The sequence below is a fragment of the Gigantopelta aegis genome, chromosome 2, assembly GCF_016097555.1.
Source record: "Gigantopelta aegis isolate Gae_Host chromosome 2, Gae_host_genome, whole genome shotgun sequence".
Classification (NCBI taxonomy): domain Eukaryota; kingdom Metazoa; phylum Mollusca; class Gastropoda; order Neomphalida; family Peltospiridae; genus Gigantopelta; species Gigantopelta aegis.
This window is the reverse complement of record NC_054700.1, coordinates 7,136,525-7,162,114: the sequence shown is the minus strand read 5'-3', so window position 1 is coordinate 7,162,114 and position 25,590 is coordinate 7,136,525. Positions and strand designations below refer to the sequence as shown.

At 34.0% G+C, this 25,590-nt stretch overlaps 1 protein-coding gene and 1 long non-coding RNA gene across 5 annotated transcripts in view; one reads left to right on the top strand and one right to left on the bottom strand.

The window, feature by feature from the left end:
• Positions 1 to 25,590, top strand: part of LOC121380668 (lachesin-like) — a 178,768-nt gene that overhangs the window by 149,583 nt on the left and 3,595 nt on the right. The window contains exons 3-8 of one of the 2 annotated variants that reach the window (XM_041509603.1): positions 1,919 to 2,043; positions 3,059 to 3,278; positions 4,357 to 4,380; positions 8,988 to 9,272; positions 11,902 to 11,925; positions 20,673 to 20,696. In XM_041509603.1, coding sequence (XP_041365537.1) covers positions 1,919 to 2,043; positions 3,059 to 3,278; positions 4,357 to 4,380; positions 8,988 to 9,272; positions 11,902 to 11,925; positions 20,673 to 20,696 — 702 coding nt within the window. The remainder of the gene's footprint in view (positions 1 to 1,918; positions 2,044 to 3,058; positions 3,279 to 4,356; positions 4,381 to 8,987; positions 9,273 to 11,901; positions 11,926 to 20,672; positions 20,697 to 25,590) is intronic. The other variant, XM_041509612.1, reaches the window with a different exon arrangement.
• The window catches only part of LOC121380687, a 247,045-nt gene continuing 223,338 nt past the window's right edge, over positions 1,884 to 25,590 (bottom strand). For all 3 annotated transcript variants that reach the window (XR_005958992.1, XR_005958991.1, XR_005958993.1), the window contains exons 2-3: positions 11,936 to 12,039; positions 1,884 to 2,041 (exon numbers count right to left, since the gene is read on the bottom strand). This is a non-coding gene — a long non-coding RNA (uncharacterized LOC121380687). The remainder of the gene's footprint in view (positions 2,042 to 11,935; positions 12,040 to 25,590) is intronic.

Below are 25,590 nucleotides of genomic sequence, written 5' to 3'. Positions count from 1 at the left end.
AGCACATTGATTTTTATCTTATCATCGGCTATTGGACATCAAACATATGGTCATTCTAACACTGTTTTTTTAGAGGAAACCTGCTGTCGCCACATAGGCTACTCTTTTATGACAGGCAGCAAGGGATCTTTTATTTGCACTTCCCACAGGCAGGATAGCACAAACCATGGCCTTTGTTGAACCAGTTATGGATCACTGGTCGGTGCAAGTGGAGCACTCACTCAGGGTTTGGAGTCAGTATCTGGATTAAAAATCCCATGCCTCGACTGGGATCCGAACCCAGTACCTACATGTATGTAGACCGATGGCCTAACCACGACGTCACCGAGGCTGGTAAAGTTGTGTTAGTCGTGTGTCTAAACTCTAAGGAACAAATTTACAAAGACTGTTTTTCTTAAATGCAGGTGTTCAAGTATTATAAATGTATGCAATGAGGTACTACAGGGTAAAGTGACAAACCAACTGTGTAGTGGGTGTTGTGCTCAAACATTTTTAGCTGGTCCTGGCTCCTGGACTATGGGCAGACCTGTCAACCTTTAGTCAAGAGAAAGCAGGAGGTGTGTGTTGAAAAAGCAGGAGATTTAAAAAAAACATTATTACAATAAGTTATATGAATACTTTATAATGTCATATATACTTCTTAACCTTAGATCTTGGCATTAAAAACTAAAATAAAAATATTATTAATTTTTTTTTTTTTAAGTTTAAATATTATTATGATTTAATACATATTTAAAAAAAAAATTTTTTTATCCAAAAATGTTAAGAACATGAACAAGAAATAAAAATTTTAATTAGTACATTTACGGTATTACACTTACAGCCTTGCAGGTTGCGTTACATATCATTTGTGGTTAGTGTACCTAAGTACCAAAGACAAATTTATATAAATCTTATAAATTAATATTAAGTTTTTACTATAATGAGGAACGGTGGCGTGGTACTTATTTAAAATCATTATAATGATGCAATAAACATTGTATTTTCATTAATCATAAGTAAAACCTCATTACGGACAATGTGTGAAATATACCGGAATTATACCCATTTCCGTGAGTAACTTTATGTCAATGTCAAACACAACATTTTTTAATTGTACAAAAATAATTTCTTGAAGTGTACCCTTATAACCAACATTTTACCGCACAAACATACAAAATTAACTGACACAAGTATGTTTATACAGCTAATTGGTCTTTTCGTTGTCTTGCTGTGACATGTGATTTTAACATGCATCGTGTGTATCGCTGTCAACTCGGAGTCTGGCAGTTCAGATTCGTCATAGTTCAATTGCATTATGTAATCCAGTGGGAAGACATTTTACAATTCAGAGGTGTTATTAGAACAAAATTGGATAGTTTTTTTTTTTATATGGCAACACTGAATGTCAATACACAGCCTGTTGAATTAGCGGCAACACGCTTCGTAGCCATTACAATGACAACAAACATTATAATAACGCGTCATTTTATAAACTCTATGTGCTTTTTTAACAATATAAATAGGCCATCCCACAATTCTCACTTCGGCAAAGGTTAAACAGTCGGGACAATTCGGCCTGTTACATTCTCAGAAACCGAAAGTAGTCGACATTTTCCGAATGAGACAAAAAGGCAGAGTTACTTCCCTTCTGTTATTTTGACAAAAGAGGATCGATTTTTTTTTATGCTTACAAAAATGTCATTTAACAGGAGAAACTGTCTCCCGCACAGGGGCTAGGAGATTTGATCAAATACCGGGAGACTCCCGCGGAATCCGGGAGGGTTGACAGGTCTGTATGGGTTCAAAGTGAATTCAAAGTGAAATTAATTGCTTCCTACCTTAAATTTATGTAGCCACAACTGGAAGTAAGCATATTTGGATAAAACATATAAATTTTGAAATAATTTTTAAAATGATTTTATTGTTTTCCTTTCAGCTGCTGGAACACGTCCACTCAGATACATGTTGCCTGGATTTCTCGACACGCCAGCCAACATCACGATCAAACGTGGGGACGAAGCGGTACTACCATGTGCCGTGGAAAACCTCGGACCAAAGTCTGTAAGTATCATACATGAAACATGAGAATCTCTAATAATTAAGGTATATAATATGCCCATCATGAGTTTGATCATAAATGAAGGAAAGAAATGTTTTATTTAATGATGCACTCGACACATTTTACTTACGGTTATATGGTGTCGGACATACAATGTACTTGTATGGTTAAGGATCACACAGTTATTGAGAGGAAACCCACTGTCACCACTTCATGGGCTATTCTTTTTTATTAACAACAAGAATCTTTTATATGCACCATCCTGTAGACAGGATAGCACATACCACAGCCTTTTGTATACCAGTCATGATGCACTGGCTTGGACGAAAAAACCCAGACCAACGGGGATAAATCCTAGACCAACTGTGCACCAAGCGAATGCTTTACTACTGGGCTACATCCCGCCCTTGATCATAAAGAAGCACACAAATTAATGTGTTACAAGTATGACTGTAATGTGTTACATGTACGACTGTAATGTGTTACATGTACGACTGTAATGTGTTACATGTACGACTGTAATGTGTTACATGTATGACTGGATTATAATATGGGATGAATTGACAGTTTTGGACCAACTACTGATGATACTGCTGCTATTGAAGAAGGTACACTCTGATTAAAGTTTTTTCTTTTTCTTTCTTTGTTTTATAAAGGAACACTTTTGTAGCATGGCAAAACATTTAAATTTGCAGCAAAACTATTTATGTATGTAATGTTAAATTCTGGGACAATAAACTGTCTTGAACTCTTCAAAGACTTAACAAGTCTTTGATATGATGTTCATAATCTAGAACCATGAAAAGTAGGTGGTAGTGACCTAAATAATGTTACATGATACACTGCCATCACAACTTGTACTTGCATGCAAGGTTTGGTCATCCTGCATAAGGTACATGTACTATGAAAGATTTGGTGCAAAAAAAATTGTAAAGTCACAAATACACTTTCTACCAAATTGTAGCAAAATTGAACATACATTATGTATGCATTGTTACCAAATTTTCCATCTTGCAGGTCATATGGAAAAAGGTGACCCAAGCTCATCCGATAACTATTGGTGAATATGTGTTTGTGCCAGACAGTCGGTTTTACCTGAGACGCCCACGGACCCAGCTAGCCAGCCCCGAGTGGAACCTACATATCCGAGATGTACAGATGAAGCATGCCGGGGTTTACGAGTGTCAGATCAGTGCAAAAGAAGATATAGTCCGCTATATCACACTCAATGTCATAGGTATGAATGTGGAGACTATCTGCTATATTACACTCAGTGTCATAAGTATGAATGTACAGACTATATCTAGGTATAAATGTAGCGACTATCCATATATCATACCTGGTACTCAATATCATAGGTATGAATGTAGAGACTATCCATTATATTGCATCAATGTCATAGGTATGAATGTAGAAACTATCTAGGCATAAATGTAGAGACTATCTTCTATATGATACTCAATGTTATAAGTACATGTATGAATGTAGAAACTATCTAGGCATAAATGTAGAGACTATCTTCTATATGATACTCAATGTTATAAGTACCTGTATGAATGTAGAAACTATCTAGGCATAAATGTAGAGACTATCTTCTATATGATACTCAATGTTATAAGTACATGTATGAATGTAGAAACTATCCAGGCATAAATGTAGAGACTATCTTCTATATGATACTCAATGTTATAAGTACATGTATGAATGAAGATACTATCTAGGTATGAATGTAGACTATCTGGTATATTACACCTCTATGTCATAGGTATGAATGCAGAGATTACCCATATAATACATTAAATGTCATATAGGTATGAATGCAGAGACTATTCACTACATTACTCTCAATGCCATAGGCATGAATTATTTCTTTGGACTAAAAGTTTTGTCGTTTTGCAAAAAACCCACATTTTGTTGGGTACTTAAATTGAGGTTTGAAAAGGTAGTACATATATTATAAATTTGTATTATATGTATATATTTTTGTTGTTGTGTTCTTAAATTTGTTTACTGCTCTAGTCCACAAATTACACATGAACAGAAGTATTTTCACAGTAATGGATTACAGAAGTAATAAGGATAGTTTGCTCTATTTAATATTAATTTATGTTGTAGTTATATAAATTGCGTTTTTATTTTGGGGGAATTTATGAAGTAAATAAAATCTGTGTAATATCAAATGGATAAAAGTATGTTATTGTCTACCTATAAGTAACATATTTTACAACAGTATTCTGCTAATCAGAACAGCAACTCTCTGCAATGCTAAAATAGATTAATACTATTTTATTTTATTTTTTTAATTTTATTTTCAGAAACGGGTGAAACTGCAAAAACAGGCAAGTGTATATTTGACAAACAGTGCACATGTAGACTTTGTTTTTCTAGTGCATTCTAGATTATAATTAATAAATGTGCTCCAGTGGTGTCGTTAAACAAAACAAACTTTAACTGTTCCTATAGGCCTGTTGCACTACAAGTACAATTATTTCTGGTTTTCGCTTCTTAATTTAAGTGTTTCTATTATTCATGATGTGCAAACAAAATCAACACATGACTCTCGCCTGAGGATTTTTCTTGACTCTAGTATCTAAAAATATCTATAAAAGGACATACATTTAAATTTATTAGTCAAGTAAATCAGAATCCTTTGTATACAATACTATGTCCTTTCTACAAATCATGTTTTGTAATCATAATTACAGTTTGTCTGTTTTTTTAACAAAACATACTACATGCATCGACACATAAAAGCAGTTATATTTAATATTGAGGCAGAATGGGATATCCGACTGCAATTTTTAATGAAATTCAAGAAAACAAATTCTTTACTTCGTGTGCATGCATTTAGCCTTTTCACTGTCTGCCAGTTATTACTGATTGCAATTTTATCATACACACAAGAACATTCAGTAAGGGTCAGTAGATATTTTTGACATAATTATTTACATTGTAAGGTGTTGACATTGTTGCATATTCTTAAACTTGATGATTTAAACAATTTAGTCAACAAAATGACAAATATTGTTTCAAACCAACGTGTAATAAATACACAGAACTTCACAAACGTTATTTTTTCGCTTAAATTCCTATTTATTGCATCATTTTATTTTGTGCAGCAATAATATATACCATGGTATGTTTTTGTAAAATGAATGAGTGCTACAAATAGGATGTGAAAACAACATATGTGAAGTTCTGTATTTATTACATATCTTTTTTTGTTTCACAAAAAACGGTTTTTAATTTAATGTCATAACAACACTTTATTAAATATATGATTAAAACTTCTTTCATGGATTTACTTAACATTAAGAATCATACTCTGCGGCAGCCTTGTGTAATGTTTCAAATATGATGTGATGTAATTTGTAAATCATATAAAATTATGATGTTAAGAAATAAAAGGCGCTAACTGCAGTAAAAATAAACAGGGAATTCCCCATTTAAAAGTTCCGGTCCAGATTGCACATTTATCAAATAGTTTCAAAATGTCTTTATCACCATAGTAAGATTGAATAGGTATGTAATAAATGCTAGCCCAGATGCACATTTATCAGAGTTTCAAAATGTCTTTATCACCATAGTAAGATTGAATAGGTATGTAATAAATGCTAGCCCAATTCGTATTTTGAAAGTTTTCATAAACCGACCCTCAAAACATTTGTGCAAGATGTTTGCATGTATCATGGGTCAAAGTTTACTAAAACACTAAAGTGAATTCATCTATGATACAAAAGTTAATAAGATAACATGACATTAGCAAGGAATTACTCAAATGTCTACTGGCCCTTCATTCATTTTGTTCAGTATATATTTTTGGTTTTAATGCACACCACAGAAACTTTGTAATATTGCACTTTTTAGATGAATAAAAATGTACATACCGTATACACAAAAATTTTCGCGAATAAAATATACCGCGAAAATCACGAACATGTTGACAGCACCGCGAATTTAATTACACGCAAACTTATTTCCGATTTGGTATAATGGTATAATTCATGGATACAAAAGACAAGCAGTCAGAGGTACCTGTTAAATTTATACTGAGTTTCGTATGCACTTTGACTTTACCGCCAAATTATCCACACGGTCATGTAGTTCTGTAAACTTGCATGGTCACGTGGATTTGATCGAAGTGACACACATTTGGGTGTAAGTCTGTTGTTACGTAATCTCAGTTTTGTTTGTTTTCTTTGTAACCTTGAATAGAAGTTTGTGGGTACCAGCAATAATTAAAAGTTATTTCTTCTGATATTTGCGTTTTTCAATTTTCTGTCAATTTTCTGTATCGCATGTGCGTGTTCCATTGATAATATGTCTTATCAGACATACATACAACACTGACGTCTCGCTGACAGCATGGTAACATGTCCAAGTGTGTGCGTAAAATCGTCATTGAAAAGAGTATGGCAAATGAAATATGGGTAATTTTTATTTTACACAGTTGCAAAAATAATTCCTCGCGAAAATGTAAGATGGAAGCCCGATCGCGAATTATTTTAGCTGCGAAAATATTTGCGTATACGGTACCCAAATACTTACACAGCGATTTTATGTTACATATATGCACTCACTACACTTCATATTGAACGACTTAGAGATGATAATAAAACAGATTACACACTCCCCCCACCCTAAGATCCTGATAACAATTCCCAATTTATAACTTTTTTGTTAGCAAGTCATTCTTAATTAAATAGAAGAAAAAAAATATATCTATTTTGTTTACACAAAAAATCTCTAAGCCTAAAGGCATGTAATTAAATATACATTAATTGCTTTTGTCAACTGTTATTCTTGAACACTAAATAAAGAATTTATTATTAATTTTTTTTATTTTTACTATTGTTATTGATAGCTGCATTCAGAAATTCAAACTTGATTACTCTGACAAATGATTACAGATCATTTAATATCAATTCATTAAACATGTTTAAACAATTCTGTAAACGGCAGAAAAATAGTGTGACATTTTGTTTCATAAAGTAATTACAGGGGAAAGGATACTGGTTAATATCACCATGAATTTGTAATGATAAATTGTCTGTAAAACATAATTAAAGTGTAAAAATAGAATTGACTGGACACGGTGCCATGGTGCTACTGTTAAATCAAAGACTGGAAAGTCAGGATCGTAGTTTAATTATTAATCTGTCACCAACACCACGGACAACAGACTAAAATGGAGAAGCAAGGAAGGAAGGAAATGTTTTTATTTAACGATGCACTCAACACATTTTATTTACGGTTATATGGCGTCAGACATATGGTTAAGGACCACACATATATTTAGAGAGAAAACCTGCTGTCACCACTTCGCGGACTACTCTTTTCGATATGCACCATCCTATAGACAGGATAGCACATACCACGGCCTAACAGTCGTGGTGCATTGGCTGGAGCGAGAAACTGCCTAATGGGCCCGACTAAAACATAGAGGACAATGTCACAGGGCGAAACAGAAGTAAAATATGGCCTATTATTATGGGGTTTTAATATAGCAGGTCAAAAAAAAAAGAGTAAAATAAACTTTGTTTTAACAACACCACTATAGAGCAAATTGATTTATTAATCATCGGTTAACATATGGTCATATTGACAGTCAGAGATGAAACCTGCTACATTTCTCCATCAGTAGCAAGGGATCTTATATGCACCATCCCACAGACAGGACAGCACATACCACAGCCTTTGACATACCAGTTGTGGTGCACTGACTAGAGCGAGAAATAGCCCAATAGGCCCACCGATAGGGATCGATCCTAGACAGACCATGCATCAAGCGAGCGTTTTCCCACTGGGCTACGTCCTGACCATCAAAAGAAATATGTCCTGCTAAGGAAAACTATGGTCTGCTGGTAATAACATGGGATGAGGGGAGGGTTCAGGGTAGTGTGCGAAATGTTAAGATATTTGAGATGTATTTTTGAGCGTTATATGGTATTAAAATATGACAGAATCATGAGCTAACTTGCAGATAAGATAATCGTACATCTCTCGAAAAAAACCCTGCTATTTTGTATTATCTTTTTAGCTGGTGAAGTTCTATTTCACCTACTAAGTCTAAAAAGTGGACTGCTTTTCGCATAATAATCACATACAGTGACAAAACATGTGGGTTTCTTTTCTATAATATTCTTAAACTGAAAATGTCTGTTATATGTGATATCTACTGCTGGTGGGGCACGGTCTAACTCAGTTGGTAGAGTGTTCGACTGAGATGCTTGCATCATAGGATCTAATCACCTCAGTGGACCCCTTTTCCGATTGTTGTTTTTTCCCCATCCAACCCAGTGAACCATGAATGACTGGTATATCAAACACAATGGTGTGTGCTGATCTGTCTGTGGGAAAGTGCATATAAAAGATCCCTTGCTACTAATGGAAAAAATGTAGCAGGTTTCCTCTAAAAAAATATATATGTCAGATTTACAGTAAGTTTGACATTCAATAGCTGATGATTAATAATTCAATTTTCTATAGTAGTGCCATTAAACAAAGCAATTTAAAAAAAAATGTCTTGCTGGTAGAAGCCGATTAAACATACATCCCCTTTCTTTTGACACAGTGTAAGAATTAATAATTGAAATACTATAGGCATAACAAATCAATGAAAAACTAATTATTTGTCTCTACAGAATCCATTGTAACATCATCATCATAATAATAAACTTGTTAATTACTGGATCATGTGACAGACTGAAATACACATCAAGTACTCTTAATTTAAACATGAAATCCCCAAGGGAATGTATTTTTAAAAAAGCCACTTATTTCCTATCCCAAAAAAAAAAAAAAAATCACACACAAAAATCTTATACAAAAATCAATGAACCTTTAATAACTAACAAATTCTATATAAAAAAAAACCTAATGAAAACAGCAAACATCCGTGTTATATTGAGAATTCATAGTAAAGTTAATTTTCTACAATTTCCAGGAATCAGTTTATCTGGGACCCGATACGTGGAAAAAGGGACGTCAATAAAACTGAACTGTACTGCAGTGGCCAAGGACTACCTCCCCGAAGATGTCGACTGGTTTAAAGATGGCCTGAAACTGCGCAGTAATCGCAGGGTCGCCATCTCAAAGTTGCCAAACCGAAAGACCTTTACGTTACATAGCATGTTAGAGATTAGACGGAGCAATATGAGCGATGCGGGAACCTACGTTTGTCGCAGTTCTAATATCCACATAGCCAGTCTCAAAGTGATCGTCCTCAACGGTAGGTGAATCGTTCAAAACCAAGTCAACCCAATGCTTTAACCAACAAAACATTAATATTTATGCCCATAGTATTGAATATTAAAATTCATGTCTTTTTTAACAATAGAAATTTCCCCCTCCCCATTTCCATCAATTAACAAGTCTTAAATTTAAGATTTATTGAAAATAGGTAGTTGATTTGTTCAAAATCAAATCAACCCAATGCTTTAACCAATAATACATTAATATTTATACGCACAGTATTGAAAATTAAAATGTAAATTCATCTCTCTTTTTTTAACCATAGAAATTCTTTTTCTTTCACAAGGAAATAAAATATATCCCAATGCTTTAATCAGTCAAAAATTACCCATAGTATTATTAAATATTAAAATGTAAATTCATCTTTCTTTTTTTTTAACCACAGAAATGTGTTTTTCTTTCCCATTTGCATTCATTAACCAGTCTTAAATTTAAGTTTTATTGAACTTAAATACAGCCCAATGCTTTAAACAGTCAAATATTTCCCATAGAATACAATGGGCAATATTTGACTGTAATTTAAAGCAAATTAGAATGTAAATTAATCTTTTTACTATACATGTACACGTAGGAATATTATTTTACTTTTTGATTTGCATCTATATGCTTAAGCCACTGCTTTGTTTATTCAAATATTGCTTATACATGTGTAGTATTAAATATTAGAAATTCATCTTTAACCACAGAAATTCTTTTAACTTACACACTTACATCAATATTCTAAGCATATTCATATATCTGCTGTCACACAATACTCAAAATTTGCATTTTATTAAGTAATGAATATAGTTATGGTTAAAAAAATATACTTATGTGATTTAGTACCTCACTTCAATCCATTGATTGAGACATAAGTATTATAATTTTTTCTCTCTTTTTATTACATTAAATAACTACTTTCTCTCTCTTCCTTTTACTTATTTTTGTGCTTATATCCAATTAAGGTTCAAGCATGCTGTCCTGGGCACACACCTATCTGGCCTGTCTGTCCAGGACAGTGGGTTAGTTGTTAGTTGGTTAGTGGTTAGTGAGAGAGATTAGGGTGTAGTGGTTTTACACCTACCCACTGAGTTATTAAAACTTATTTGGGTAGGAGCCGGTACCGGGCTGCGAACTATGCTTTATGTCTGCCGAGACCGGTAATAACTACTAATGATATATAGAAATTTAAAAAAAATCAACCACGATCATCCTTTTACTCTTACAATGGCCATGCCCTTTAACTTAACATGTTCCTTATACTCAACTGGGAACTAAAAGAGAGAAAATAAAGAAATAAAGATTTATATTACTAATTATAATATATGTGTAACTCAACCTAGTTTTTAATAATGCCTGACTTTGACTATCATATGAATTCATTAATTGTAGAATACATGTATGTATTCAAGCCTTAAGTCTTTATTAATTATTTTAATTTATTTCATAATTAGAATCTATCTTGTACATAAAGAGGGTTTAAATGTCTTTGATAAATTCTCAAACGTTTTAATTCAGAATCATGGTGATGGATAAAATGGAAATTAACTATTTAGACATTGGATACATTCTGTCAAATACACTAATTGGAATGTTACAAAATTTTGAAAGATAATATATTTAATTTGGCTTAAATTTAGTTAGTTTTAATTCAGTGTAGTTTTTTAGTTACTGTACCATAAACTTACAAAAACCCCAACCACAATTCAAAATTAATAATCTGTCATATTAAGTTTAGCAATGGGAAAAACAGACTACTACAGTTATTTAATTTATGAGAATCCATTACCAGTTCTATTACCACACCAAAATTCCACATCATACAAAATTTTTAACAAATTATCTTGTTCTTACAATTTTATTCTCAGCCAAAAAACACAAGTGAACATTTAGAATTAAAACAACATTTTGTTTATTTGTTTTTTCATCATCTTTAATAGTATTCCAATCATCAACTTTTCTTGTTTTAGCTTTGTGTTATTACACTTTATATGCATGAGCAATACACATTATTTTCCCTCATTTCAGCACTTTAGTTACATTTATAAACTTGTTGGATTACAAGTATGATAGAACTTATGGAATAGTTTTAAATAATTACCTAGTGGTTACAAGATGCTACCAGTTCATCTCTTGCTGTTGAAAAAAGGTTTATACCATCAAATTCCATTGCTGCAAGTTTGTTATCAGAAACAGGGGGACAGGGGCCAACTCAAAAGGTTATGCCATGCCCCCCCCCCCCCCCCCAGCTTGTTCACCCCACTACTGGAATCCTCTGATGCCAGTGTAAAGCAGTGTAAAGAGTATAAAGATGCTGAAGCAGAATCTGTATACTTAGAAAACTAAGCTGAAGTTGGAGATTACTGGTCAGAAAAGAGCTCATTTTACTTCTAAATCACTCAAATGACTCAAATTTCTACTCACATTTTAGTGTTTGCCACTGTTCTTCTTTACTGCAGTTACTCAACAGACTCAGTCTGTGCAGAGTTTTTAGTATAGCATCATTATAGTGTTGACAATAAAATAAAAAAACTCAGAAAACATTTATGGCCATTCTAATTGCTAAATATTGTATGAAGTGTTTTTAACATGATATTAATGTAATTGTTTTTTGTTTTGTACTGCAGCAGAGACATCCAATGTAAAGCGTGGTAAGCATACCTTTCTTTACTTTTTGTGCCTGTAGCATAAACTGTGCAGTCATTCATGTTCATGAAGGTTCAGTGAAGAAAATACTGTGATGCCAGTTACAAATCTTCTGAATCCTTAATAAAAAAAAGTTTCAAATTATCCAAAATGTAATCACCAATGTTATTTTTATAAAGCTGAATTTATGGTACAAGAATATTAAACATAGAAAGTGTTAAGACTTAAGTTGATTTAAAAGTTCAGAACTACTGGAAAAGAATCCACCAAAATGGTCAAAAAGATTCAGGAAATCTAAGTATTAATTTATTATATTGCTACAATTCTCAAAAGTCAATATTTTATTTCCTTTTTGAAGTGTTTCTTTGAAACAAACCTCAACAAGTATTATTTTTTCCTAAGAATGCTTACATTTTTATCATCAGTTATACCGTAATTAAGTTATGAACATAACTGGCTATACAGTATTAATGAGTGTATCTTTTGTGTATTTTATTGTCTCCAGTTTATTTACTATTGAGGGACTCACCATTTAATCTTTAAAATTTGGAGGACATTTTTACTTTGCATCAGATTTACAGGAACAATTGATTGTGGAATTTTCCTTTAATCTGATAAATAAAAGGTTAATAGAGATATTTGCATTTACAATTAACAAATTAGGAATCACCCACCCCCACCTGAATTTTGTTGTTTTAAAAGAGTAAAAATTATATAATTCTACAATAGTTCCCCACATACATGTATTAGATCCAAAAACAATTATGTTAAATTGAGGCTAGATTGCTTTTAGTAAACAGGAGATTAAATGGTTGGTACCTCAGTTAATACTGATGACATGAATACCCCATTCATAGGCATTTTGGTTTGGTCAAAGCGGAGTTACCAGTAGCAAAGTTAGCACAAACATATTCTTTGCACAACATAATCCAAGCATACATACAAATTAAAAACAGCATTGATTATACAAAAGAATCATTTCATACTAAATTTACTGAAGTTGTTTTTAAAAACATTAAAAATAAACAGGTCTTCTATACACTCACACACACACACACACACAGACAGACACAGACGACACAGATGACACACACAGACACAGACACAGATGACACAGACACACACACACAGACGACACAGACACAGACACACACACACACAGACACACCCTCCATATTCCATGAAATAATTGATACATACATATAAAGTATATGTCAAACATTTGTACTGATCAGTTGTTTACAACAGTGTTACTTTGTTTAAAAATTATTCAATATCTAAGACAAGGAATAAAATCCATTAAACAATATAATGTTGATGATACATTCAACAAGTGAATAAGTTAATAATTACTTTACAAATGTAAACTTGAAAACTGTCCTATGAATGGGGTGAAAGTAGTCTTACATACATCGTATAGTTTTCCTTGCTAAAATGCTTATATAGCCTGCATAGAAATCTCACTTGCCTTCACACTGTATCTTGGGTTAAGTATAATCATGCCTCCATCTGATATCAATGCTAATATATACATGTACATATAGGTCTGTTCAACTAACACAATTCATAGTCTAATGGCCCCTCCCCCCACCGAACAAAAAGAAAAAAGAAAAAAAAAGAAAAAAGAAAAAAAAGACTCAGTTTTAAAGATAGTTTAATGAACCAAAAGGATGAACAGACTGACACAGATGTCTGGACATCTATGAGTATGGCTTTGGCTATTCACAATTATATTTACTTTAAGACATTCTATACCTTACAGCTGGATGATACATGTATATGCACAGTATGTGAATGATCATTTACACAGTCCTACATCAAAATGGAAATATATATACACATGTATATTACCAACCCCTAAAAATTAAGTGTCAGTAAATTGTATTAAACAATAAGATAATTTGAAACAAAAGAAAATAATGAAATCAAGAAGCAAAGAAACTTAATATAACATAATACATAAAACTAATTTCCCAAAGGTATCTTTTGTGTTGAATATATTTTGACTTGAGTTATCAAGGTACATGTAAGTGCACATAGGTGAATGAATCAGTCATCAACTCCCAACAAATGCAACTTGTGCATTTCTAGCTGTACATGACGGCATGTTCTTAGTGTGAGACATTCTATAGAGTTCTAAAAAAAAAAACCAACTCAAGAAACCTACCTCTTTTTTTTTTAAAAGCCTGCAAAACCTCTCAAATAATAATTTAGTAATGGCTTTCCAAAGTTAAAGGTGCTATGTCACAGTTGCAATTGCCATATTTTGGTGTTTGTTACAATGATATGTGACAATTAAATATATCCCATATATAATGTTTGCATAACTGATTCGAAACTATTGAAATTGTAATATATTTACTAAGCATAAACAGTGGCTGCTAATGAAAAAATGTACCTGGTCTCCTCTGAAGATTTTGTGCCAATTATTATCAAATGAATGACATCCAGAAGCCAATAATTAAGATATCAATAAGCTCTAGTGGTGTCAATAAACAAAACATATTAGATTCAAAGTGATTCTTGCATCCAAACTAAGCTGTAGGACATAAAGGGATGGCTTCGAACTTTCCAAAAGTCAATTTTCCCTTTATGTCGAGCAATACAAGTTAATGGTAGACATTTGGAAGTTACATCTATGATGCATCACTGACTAAAATGATGGCCGATATGCTAGTCGATATTTTGAACTTGTGCATACTTCTTCGTCTGTTTGGTGAAACTCTTGCACATTTAATTTTTCATCTTTTTAGATAAGGTGATGGAGTTGAGAGCTGTGGTGGCAGTACTCTTGATGGGTGCCACTGGTGGGGCAGGATATGTTTACATTTCACAAATACCCGATATCATCACTGTCGTACAGTGATTCATGAATGCATGACATTGTCGTCAGTTATATTTATTCCAATGAGTTCACTCCTGTGCTAGTTTTGATTTGATAAACTACCAGTAGTCTGGGAGTGGCAGTCCTCCTTGGGCAGTGTAGGAAGGATGTATTGTCCAATAAAGAATCTCCTTGTGAGTGGCTGTCCTCCTACAGATGAAGCACTATATAGAGATTCATGAAATCAACCACTATTTTACCAAATGTCCATTCAGTGAATTGTGCAAAGATACGTTTTTGACTATGCATAATGGTTGTTGTTGTTCAGATTAACTTCAACTTTAATGCTGAATAAAGCAGAAAAATCTACATCAAATATCTATCAAAACAGCAGCTGGTTCTTCACTCTCAAAGAAGGAAGGAAATGTTTTATTTAACAACACACTTCACCCTAAAAATATTACCCATATGGGTGGAAAATACATACATCTTAAATATAATGTCACCTGTTTTATCTGTCATTCATCCTTTAAAGATTTCCCAGTATAATTATATAATTATATTATAAGTATAATTAAATTATTGGCTTACACACATGTATATAATTTTTGAAGGCATGTTTTTGAAGGTATTTTCTTTACTTTTTCCAAAAAATGTTTTTTTTTAAATTTGTCATTGTGAAACTTTGAGGCAGCCACTTTAATTGATTATCAGAGTGTTTAATAAACACAAGTATAGTTTAGACCCAGTCCAAAGTTTTAAGTGGAAATATTAAAAGCAGGAAACAGCTGCAAGCTGTGCTGGGTATCAATATTCAAGCTGGTGAATTAGTCAGATTTTATCACATTACAATTTTTGTAAATCAATGATTTGTCCAGATTCAGATGTTAAATATTACATTAGTTTTGTTCAAGTCTCCTGGCTAGATTTTTGTGTAAAAATGCACCATAATTATCGTAACAGTAAGCTGGGAGTTGTTTCAATACAAATACATGTATAAAGGCCTGGCTACAGATTTTCAAAGCTATGTTAGTACTATAATATCATAAAACTGTAGAAAGCTACATGTATGATGTTACTTCGACACTTGCCATAACCTATGAGTTTTACAATATTGTAGCGCAAAGATAGCTTCGAAAATATGGTTCCTGTTCAAAAGAAACATCTGTAAAATCATCTTCCTTTAACTGTTTATGAGACCTAAATGTTTTCAGCATTGCTGATACTGATAAAATACCTTGTGCCTAATTGCTCTGTGCTATATGTGCTATATATAAAGATGTATTTCTAAAACACTACTGAGAATAAGTTGTGCAACTTTAACATGCAGTGAAACAAATGAAAAAAAGTAGAAAGATAGTCAAGGAAGGAAGTGTTTGATTTAACAAGGCCCTCAACACATTTTATTTACGGTTATGTGGCGTCGGACATATGGTTAAGGACCACATAGATATTGAGAGAGAAAACCTGCTGTGGCCACTTCATGGGCTACTCTTTTCGATTTAGCAGCAAGGGATCTTTTATATACACTATCCCACACAGGATAGCACATACCACGGCCTTTGATATACCAGTCGTGATGCACTGGTTAGAAAGAGAAATAGCCCAGTGGGTCCACCAATGGGGATCGATCCCACACCAACCACGCCCTGTACCACTAGGCTACATCCCACCCTTAGTTTTAAAGAGACTGTCCTGAGTTTGCAGCCATTGTACTATGTTTCTGACAACAGAGCCTTTTTGGCAACAAATTTTACATATTAAAATATATTTTCTGGTTTAGAATATTAATATTTGTAAAACCAATGTGTTTATGGTCATGCACTTATGTTTGTAGGTCATGTTTGAATTTACCATAGTTTGACACTCAGTAGCCGAGGGGCGGGACGTAGCCCAGTGGTAAAGCGTTTGCTTCATGCACGGTTGGTCTAGGATCGATCCCCATCGGTGGACCTAATGGGCTATTTCTCGTTCCAGCCAGTGCTCCACAACTGGTGTAACAAAGGCCGTGGTATGTACTATCCTGTCTGTGGGATGGTGCATATAAAAGATCCCATGCTGCTAATCAAAAAGAGTAGCCCATGAAGTGATGACAGCGGGTTTCCTCTCTCAATATCTGTGTGGTTCTTAACCATATGCCTGACGCCAAATAACCGTAAATAAAATATGTTGAGTGCATCGTTAAATAAAACACCTCCTTCCTTCCCAATAGCTGATGCAATTTTTGTGTGCTGGGATGTTGTTAAAGACCTATTCTATTCTATTCTGTTCTATTGTTTGTAGGTAGTCATTGTTCATTGTATTTCTTAATATGTACCAGGTCTTTGTATGTATGATAGTTTTGGGAGGTAAAATCTGGTTTGGGTTACTACAAACATTAGAACAACAAACACCTTGAACTATCTCCTGAAATGGACAGTCTAAACAAAAAAATCTAGGTAATGTCACATTTCATTTGTCAAAAACAGCTCTAATAGTTTAAAAACTAGGGCCTGTCACTTTAATTGGTTCACTAAAGCAAAACACAAACCTTTCTTCTGGACAAATGCCCCCAAAAGCTCTTTCATATATGCCCTGGCCAGCATGCTTCAAACATATGTGAACATAAATTAGATGTACCATATACAGACACTGATATTCTAAACAAGAAAATGTATCTAATGTGTAATTTAAACACCAAAAATGCCATATTAGTTTGAAACATCTTTCAATGGAAGCCAACTTAGAACAGGAAGGCAGGGTACTGTATTAACATGCCCACATCCTTTCGGTTCAGGCACGCCCACCATGGATTCGGGTTCTGACTTCGCCAGCCATCGATTCCAGTCTCTTTAAAGCCCAGGACTGGTGCTTATAAAACGTTTTAGAGTCTCGACTCTAATCTCTAATAAAAGTCCGACACACTAATGTCATGCACTAATGTCATGACAACACCATACAAATTGTATGTGTGTGATGTCTTAGAGATTAAGTCTGGACTTAAAAGTTTTATAAGCATGGGCCTGCTGTACAAAGATGTCTATCTTATCAATGTTAATGTCTTGATCCTTACCAAGAGATACATCTCCATGTAGAAGCAATGCTTTTGCCATATACATGTATGACCGTTGATCTCAAATCAAGCATACTTCTTCCCCGACTAAATCTGATAGAAATGTAACAAGGAGAACAAGTTGTGTGTTTACTTTTGACTATGACACATTCTTCATTATAGACAACCTTCATTCGTGTTGTATTTCTTTAGTATATTAAATATTTACACCCTAAGAATACAATACATGTATGTTTATAGTGTTCTTAAAGCCAAGTTCCTATAATAATCTAATGAGAGAGTGGGTGTTTTTTTCTGAAACCTGTACAGCTAAAGTTCTCTATTGTTATTATAAAGCTAGAGGTAGACTTGATACTTTCCACATGAATTATCATCATCATTCCAGTTTTACCACCATGTATGACTTTCCTTTTCTTTTTATTTGTCTTCACACCAACTTTGCTATTACTATACTTGTCACAGAAAGAGATATACTATTAAAAACACAAAATGCTATAATAATAAAAGTTTAAAGTTTGTTTTGTTTAAAAACACCACTATACAGCACATTGATATATTTATCATCGGTTATTGAATGTCAAACATTTTGTAATTAGAGGAAACCTGCTAATTTTTTCCTTTAGTAGCAAGGGATTTCTTATATGCACCATCCCACAGGCAGGATAGCACATACCACTGTCTTTGATATACCAGTCATGGTGCACTGGCTAGAACGAGAACTAGTCCAATGGGCTCACCAATGGGGATTGATCCCAGACTGCGCTTCAGACAAGCACTTTATCACATGGCTATGTTCCGCTGCCATATTATTCAGAAAAGAGAATCAGTTCAATCTAAAATGCTATAACAAATTATTCTCAGACAGTCTTAGAACTGAAAAGCTGGGTTTATATATTAAGTAAAATCGTATTATGCATTGCATGTACAAAACGTAAACCTTTTGACTACCTCGTAAGACTGTAACAATTAAAGTAATTTCTTTTTCAAATTTGGAAACTTAGCTCAAATGAAATTCTATTTTTGGTTTTTATCATAATAAAACCAGTCAGCCATGATATAGATTTTTTTTTATTAACTTGCTCAGGTACATTTGCAGACATTTTTTTCAGGGTGGATATATGTCTACATTGTAGTGGATATCAATAAAGAAAATCTGCTTTAATCAGATTGGGTTGTCCCCTGAAAGCCACCCCCTGAACACACACCTACTGCTATGAAAACAAATATCAGCAGAGTGCTCTCCTGAAGTGCTTAGTTTGGAGGATTAACTTCTCCCATTTTCTGAGTGCACCACAACTAGTATATCAAAGGCCATGGAATGTGCTGTCCTGTCTGTGGGAAAGTACATATGCGGTAAAAGATCCCTTGCAGCTAATGGGAAAACGTAACAAATTTCCTTCCAAGACTACGTGTCAGAATTACCAAATGTTTAACATCCATTAGCCAATGATTACATGTAAGTAGTGATGTTGTTAAACAAACATTTTAACCAGTTCAGCATAATTATTTTTTATTAAACTATAACACTAACAATAGGTGATCTTATGTGCATGGCTTAATCATACACAAACATTTTCAACTGATAATTGCTTCCTTATAAACTACTAACATACCTTTTCTCCTTTGCTTGATAGTAATACGAGATGTGAGGTTTGATATTTTATTGTGACTCATGCTTTCCAACCTTTTTGACATAAAGCAAATCCATTAAAAAAATGTATATATTTTTTTGTTTACAGATTTTTTAAATTATTATTCAAATGTCATACTTTTTTTTTAGCTACAAGTATACATACATACATTTAGAAAAAAACACAAGGCAATGATAGCACATACATGGATTCTAAATATGCCATTGATCACACCATAGCAATATTCTTGACTAGATATACATGTAGCTGATCTTAGCATTAATTGCTCTTTAAAAGCTTTTTCTAATATAGCATCAAGTTTTTATAAACTGTTGAACAAGTTCACCCAAGTAAACATATCTTTATTTTGCTTTGTTTTGTTTTAGTTTAGAGCACATTGATTTATTAATCATCGGCTACTGAATGTCAAACACTTGGTAATTCTAACATATAGTCTTAGAAAGGAAACCCACTACATTTTTCCATTAATAGCAAGGGATCTTTTATATGCACTATCTCACAGACAGGATAGAACATACGACAGCCTTTGGTATACCAGTTGTGGTGCACTGGCTGGAACAAGAAATAGCCCAATGGGCCCACCGATGGGGATTGATACCAAACCGACTGTGCATCAAGCGAACACTTTACCATTAAGCTACATCCTGCCCTACGAAGGTTGCAGTCCAGTTATATATGGACAGATTACAATTAGAGATAAAAAGGTCCCGGGAAGGGGAAAGAATATACAGTAATATATGTTACGTCTAGAATCAGTTACAGTTGTCTACACACAAAATTACAAATATAAATCACAATTTAATAGCAAAATATAAAAATGCATCACAATTATTTTTGTCATACATGAATATTTTTCCTTTTTTGTTTGTTTGAAAAAAATATACAGTAATTTTTGTTAAGTTTGCAAACAAACTGTAGTAAGAATCTCAAATTTATAGTCAAAATACCATATTAATTAAATATATTTTTTACTTTTTATTATTTTGTTTAGGTGGTGCTGAAACAGATCATGAAAAAGGTACTATATGATGCAATTCAGGGAAACGATGTCATTCATAACCATCTATGTATCAATTTATTACAGCAATTATAAATACATTTCGTATATCCTATGTTTAATCCACCCACCTAAAAAAAAACCCAAAACCTCAAAATTGTTCTATGTACAGGTAGTTGTGTAATTTTTGTTAACACTGATATATATTTTTTATTTCATGCCTTCAGGATATATTCGGCTGTATGGGAAGGGTACGTCATTATGTTTCATAGAACAGCAACAACTAATAGTGCATGTTTAGAAATGTTGTAACAGTCCATAATACAAAGGATTTCCTGAGACTATCTTTTTTATTTTTGTGTGTAGTTTGCTTTTTCTTTCTCTTTGTTTAGTGAGAACATAATACATATATTTCCATAATAAAAATCAAGACAAGAAATTGTAAACATTAAAGTGCCTTTCTGAAAATAAATCACCCTAGAAATAGTTCTTAAAAAAAAGAAGAAAGAAAACAAAGAGAAAAGACCCCCCCCCGAACCGTTCCCCCCCCCCCAATCTGCAAAGAAAACCCACACCCTAAAAAACACCGATTATGTTCCGATTCATAACTGCACAAATGACCATGCATTTAAAAGCCACTTTAACCATTCCTAAAATATGAAGATAGTGTAACTGACAAGTATATAAAAATAGCATATCAGGCCTGTACACAGAAGGGGATGTGATGGGTGTATATGGAACTCCCAAATTAACAAAGGTTCACATTTTCTTTCTATTAAATTTAGATAACGTTACGTAAACATTCCCCCCCCCTCCCCATTGTTGGTCCCATTATGAGAAATTTGCACATCATCCCCATTAAAATTCCTGCATATGTGCCTGCTAACTACATGTACATGTTGTTCAAAAGGCCATATTTGAACACTCCCTTAGATGACTGCTGTTTTAATGTTATTGTTCAATAATAACACTCCCTTTAAAATGACTTCTCTTAATGTACAATGGTAACCAGTTTGGGATAATTATTCAATTTCTGTGATGGTGTTGTTTTGTAATTTATTTAATGCTTGCGAACTGAAGCAAAGTTTTAAAGCAAAATTCACATATCAACAACATACAGTTAATGATTAAAACTCAAAATCCATTATGTTCTGAATGTTTAACAATTAAGTTCTTTGCTTTTATAACATAGTATACATGTCAGGTTTTTTGTTGGTTTTTTTGTTTTTGTTTTTGTTTTTAACAAGAATTGGAGAAAATATTAAATATGTTTTACAGATTATTATGTGCGTGTTTGACAGTGCTATTTTTGTTTTAGTTTTTATTTGATTTTATGTTTTTTTTTATGAACTAAAAAGTGCCAAAGAAAGTAATATACACTTTGTATTATTGCTTTTCAAACAATTTAAAAATTTACATCACATCATGGTATAGCCATGTATAATGTACATGTAGATCTTTTAATACAATCTTTCGAGTTCATTCATCATCCATACAAACAGTACCTTTTTAAAAACCTAACTGCACATATTAGTGTTAGAAATGTAGAACTGCTTCAAACTAAAACAGTTCTTTTTGCATGCATTTTTGTCGATTAACTATCAAACTAATTTTAATTAAGAATAATTTGAAGAATTCTTTTAACATATTTCAGTTAAGTCTAAAAAAGAAAGAAATGTTTGTATTTTTATCATAGTTGTATAGTCAGATTTCTTTCAGAGATAAACAGTGCATTTGTAGGATCGTTGTAGGATAAAAACATCTCATTTTATTATATAACATTTAGTGAAATATCTTAAAATATCAGTGAAATAAAAGTGTTATCAGTTACTCAGTGACAATAACACATTTTAGAGTGAAAATTTCACTATTTCACTCTAAAATGTGTTATCGTCACTGTAGGAAGTGTTATCTTCACTATAAGAAAGCTGGAACTATTTTTCTGCTGGCATTTTAAAAATAAAGGTAAATTGCCAAAAGTTATATAATAAATAGAAAAGTTCATGTCTTTTGTCAAATATGATTTATATCTCATCGAGTGAAGTTTGCAATCATATCACACTCATGAGAGATGACTGCAAACTTCACTCGATGAGATATACTACAGACACAAAATAAGGGAATGGGTGAAATGATAGTGAATGTTTTATTTCGATTAATGTCTGGAAAACCAATTTGGGGCGTGTATATCAATATCTGGTGTGTCCACCATTTTGGGCGAAGCATGCTCAACACCTTGATGGCATACTGTTGATTAATGTACGTATGGTTGCTCTGGGTATTGCCCGCCATTCATTCTGAAGGGCTACCGCAAGCTGGGCCACGTAGGCGGGTGCTGGGTCCCTGGCGTACTCTCTGCCCGAGAACGTCCCACAGGTGCTCTATAGGGGACATATCGGGGGACTTAGCGGGCCAGTCGATTGTCGGTATGCTTTGTTGTTGTAGGTAATCAGTGACTATCCGAGCGCGATGTGGTCTGGCATTGTCGTCTTGAAATTCAAAATTCTACCAATATTTCTCGCCACTGGAACAATGACAGGACGCAAAATTTGGTCCAGATATCTCTGGCCAGTCAAATTTTCATTAACAATAATCAAATCTGTTCGCCTGTCATGTGTGATCCCTCCACACACCATGACACTACCACCCACATACCGATCATGGTCTAGAATTGTAGCCCGGGCATATCTCTCGCCGCTACGTCGCCAATGTTTTCTGCCATCTGTGAATCTGAGGCAGAACCTCGATTCGTCTGTAAACATGGTGTAATGCCATTGTCGCACAGTCCGTCCCTGGTGTTGCCTAGCCCACCGTAATCGTTGCCTAGCCCACCGTAATCGTTGCCGCCTATGGTGAGCTGTTAGGGTCACACCCTTCAGAGGACGCCTCGCTTTCAGGCGGGCTTTGTAGAGTCTGTTCTTGACGGTCGATGTTGAAATTCACCTTCCTGTTATTGTACAGAATTCAGTTGAAAGCAGCAGCTGATTTGAATCTATTGCGTAGAGCAATTAATGTTATGGTACGATTTTGTCGAGGTGTCGTCTTTTTAGGCCTGCCACGCCCAGGTCTCGTTGCAACCCCGCCAATTTGACGGTACTTATCCCACTCTCTAGAAATTACACTTTTTGATTTACCAAACATTCGGGCAACTTGGCATATTGACGTACCTCCCTCTATCGTACCGACAATTCGTCATTTCGTCTCTTCATTAAGGTATTGTCTTGGGACCATTTTCACGCATGTGATTACCTCACTTGCATCGGTGATTTGAGTTCCACGATAAGCACATACACGTGATCTTCTGTGTACACGTGCATCACATGCTGTTCATGCTGTGAAATTTCATTTTGATCAGATGAAGCGTTTAGATGCAACGTCACTGTATTGTAACAGTGCATGTCAACGATAGTTACATTCACATCAGTCGTTCCCTTATTTTTTGTCGGTAGTATATAAATCATATTTGACAAAAACATGAAATATCCTCTATATATCTGTTGTGACTCTTGTTTTACTCTAGTGTATTTACTCCTATTGCTAGCAGGGTGTGATCTACCTCAGTCAGTAGAGCACACAGCTGAGGTGCTTGGGTCATAGGATCAAACCCCCTTGGTGGACCCATTCTGTTTAAGGATCCATTCTTGAATTGAGTCCCCCTCCCCCCATTTAGAAACAGTGTCGTACAATTGGCATATCAAAGGCCATGGTATGTGCTATCTTACCTGTGGGAAAGTGAACCTAAAAACCTCCTTAGTGGACCCATTCCTTTTGGAAACATTCTCTGATTGGCTCCTCCCCCATCATCGCAAGCGGTGTTCTACAATTAGCATATCAAAGGCCATGAGATGTGTTATCTTATCTGTAGGAAAGTGCACCTAAAAAATCCCTTGATGCTAATGCAGGTTTCTTCTTAAGACTTAACAATTATTTTAAATGTATCGCATCCATCAGCCAATGATTCTTAAATCAATGTGCTCTAATGGAAAGAAAGAAATGTTTAATTTAATGACGCACTCAACACATTTTATTTACGGTTATACGGGGTCAGACCACACAGATTTTGAGAGGAAACCCGCTGTCGCCACTACATGGGCTACTCTTTCCGATTAGCAGCAAGGGAGCTTTTATTTGCACTTCCCACAGGCAGGATAGCACAAACCATGACCTTTGTTGAACCAGTTATGGATCAATAGTTGGTGCAAGTAGTTTACACCTACCCATTGAGCCTTGCGGAGCACTCACTCAGGGTTTGGAGTCAGTATCTGGATTAAAAATCCCATGCATTGACTGGGATCCAAACCCAGTACCTACCTAACCACGACGCCACTGAGGCCGGTATGTGCTCTAATGGTGTCGTTATAAACAAAACAAACATAATTTTTATTCTATAGACCATATAGTTTGCAATTATTCTGCTCAACACTCAAAACAATATGCGATGTTTAATCAGTGTTCTAGTTATTTTGGAGCACCTCAGAACCAAGTCATATCTAATCTAAAATATGGGGGGTGGGGGCGTGGAGAGATGGTAATTAAAAAAAAATATGCATCAAGATAAAAAGTTTTTTTTTTAAAGTAAAGGGCACCTGTTCATCCTTTTTAAGGGGGGGGGGGGGGACTGCCCCTTTAGTTACAGAGCCCTGCAGAGTGTAGCATTTTAACTGTCTAAAACGAGAACTATGAGTAAACGAAATCTATTTTCATTATTCAGTGTTGGTTTAATAACATAAAATGTCTGTAATCAGATAAAACATCTGGACGAATCAATCTATTTTGTTGGTCCCAAATGGGTCATAAGTTTAGACAGACCGCAGTAGATTTGCCAGATGAGAAATGTTATTAGTGAATTTAGAATTTATTCACTTTTCTTGGTTTTCTTTAAGGATATAGCCCTTTGCATTGATAATACAAACATGTAGCCGAGTTGATAGAGAGCTTGCCCAAGGTGCTTGGGATGTAAAGTTTTTTCCATGTCCCACCAGTGCAATCTCACAGTGCAATGCAAAAACATTTACAAGAATGATGTGATATTGCTTAAGAGAATTTTGTGAATTAGGCCCATGGTGGCCAAATAAAACTATAATCCAAAATAAAATTTGATTATTCTAAAAATTGTTTTTTTATTTATTTTATTTATATGGATGC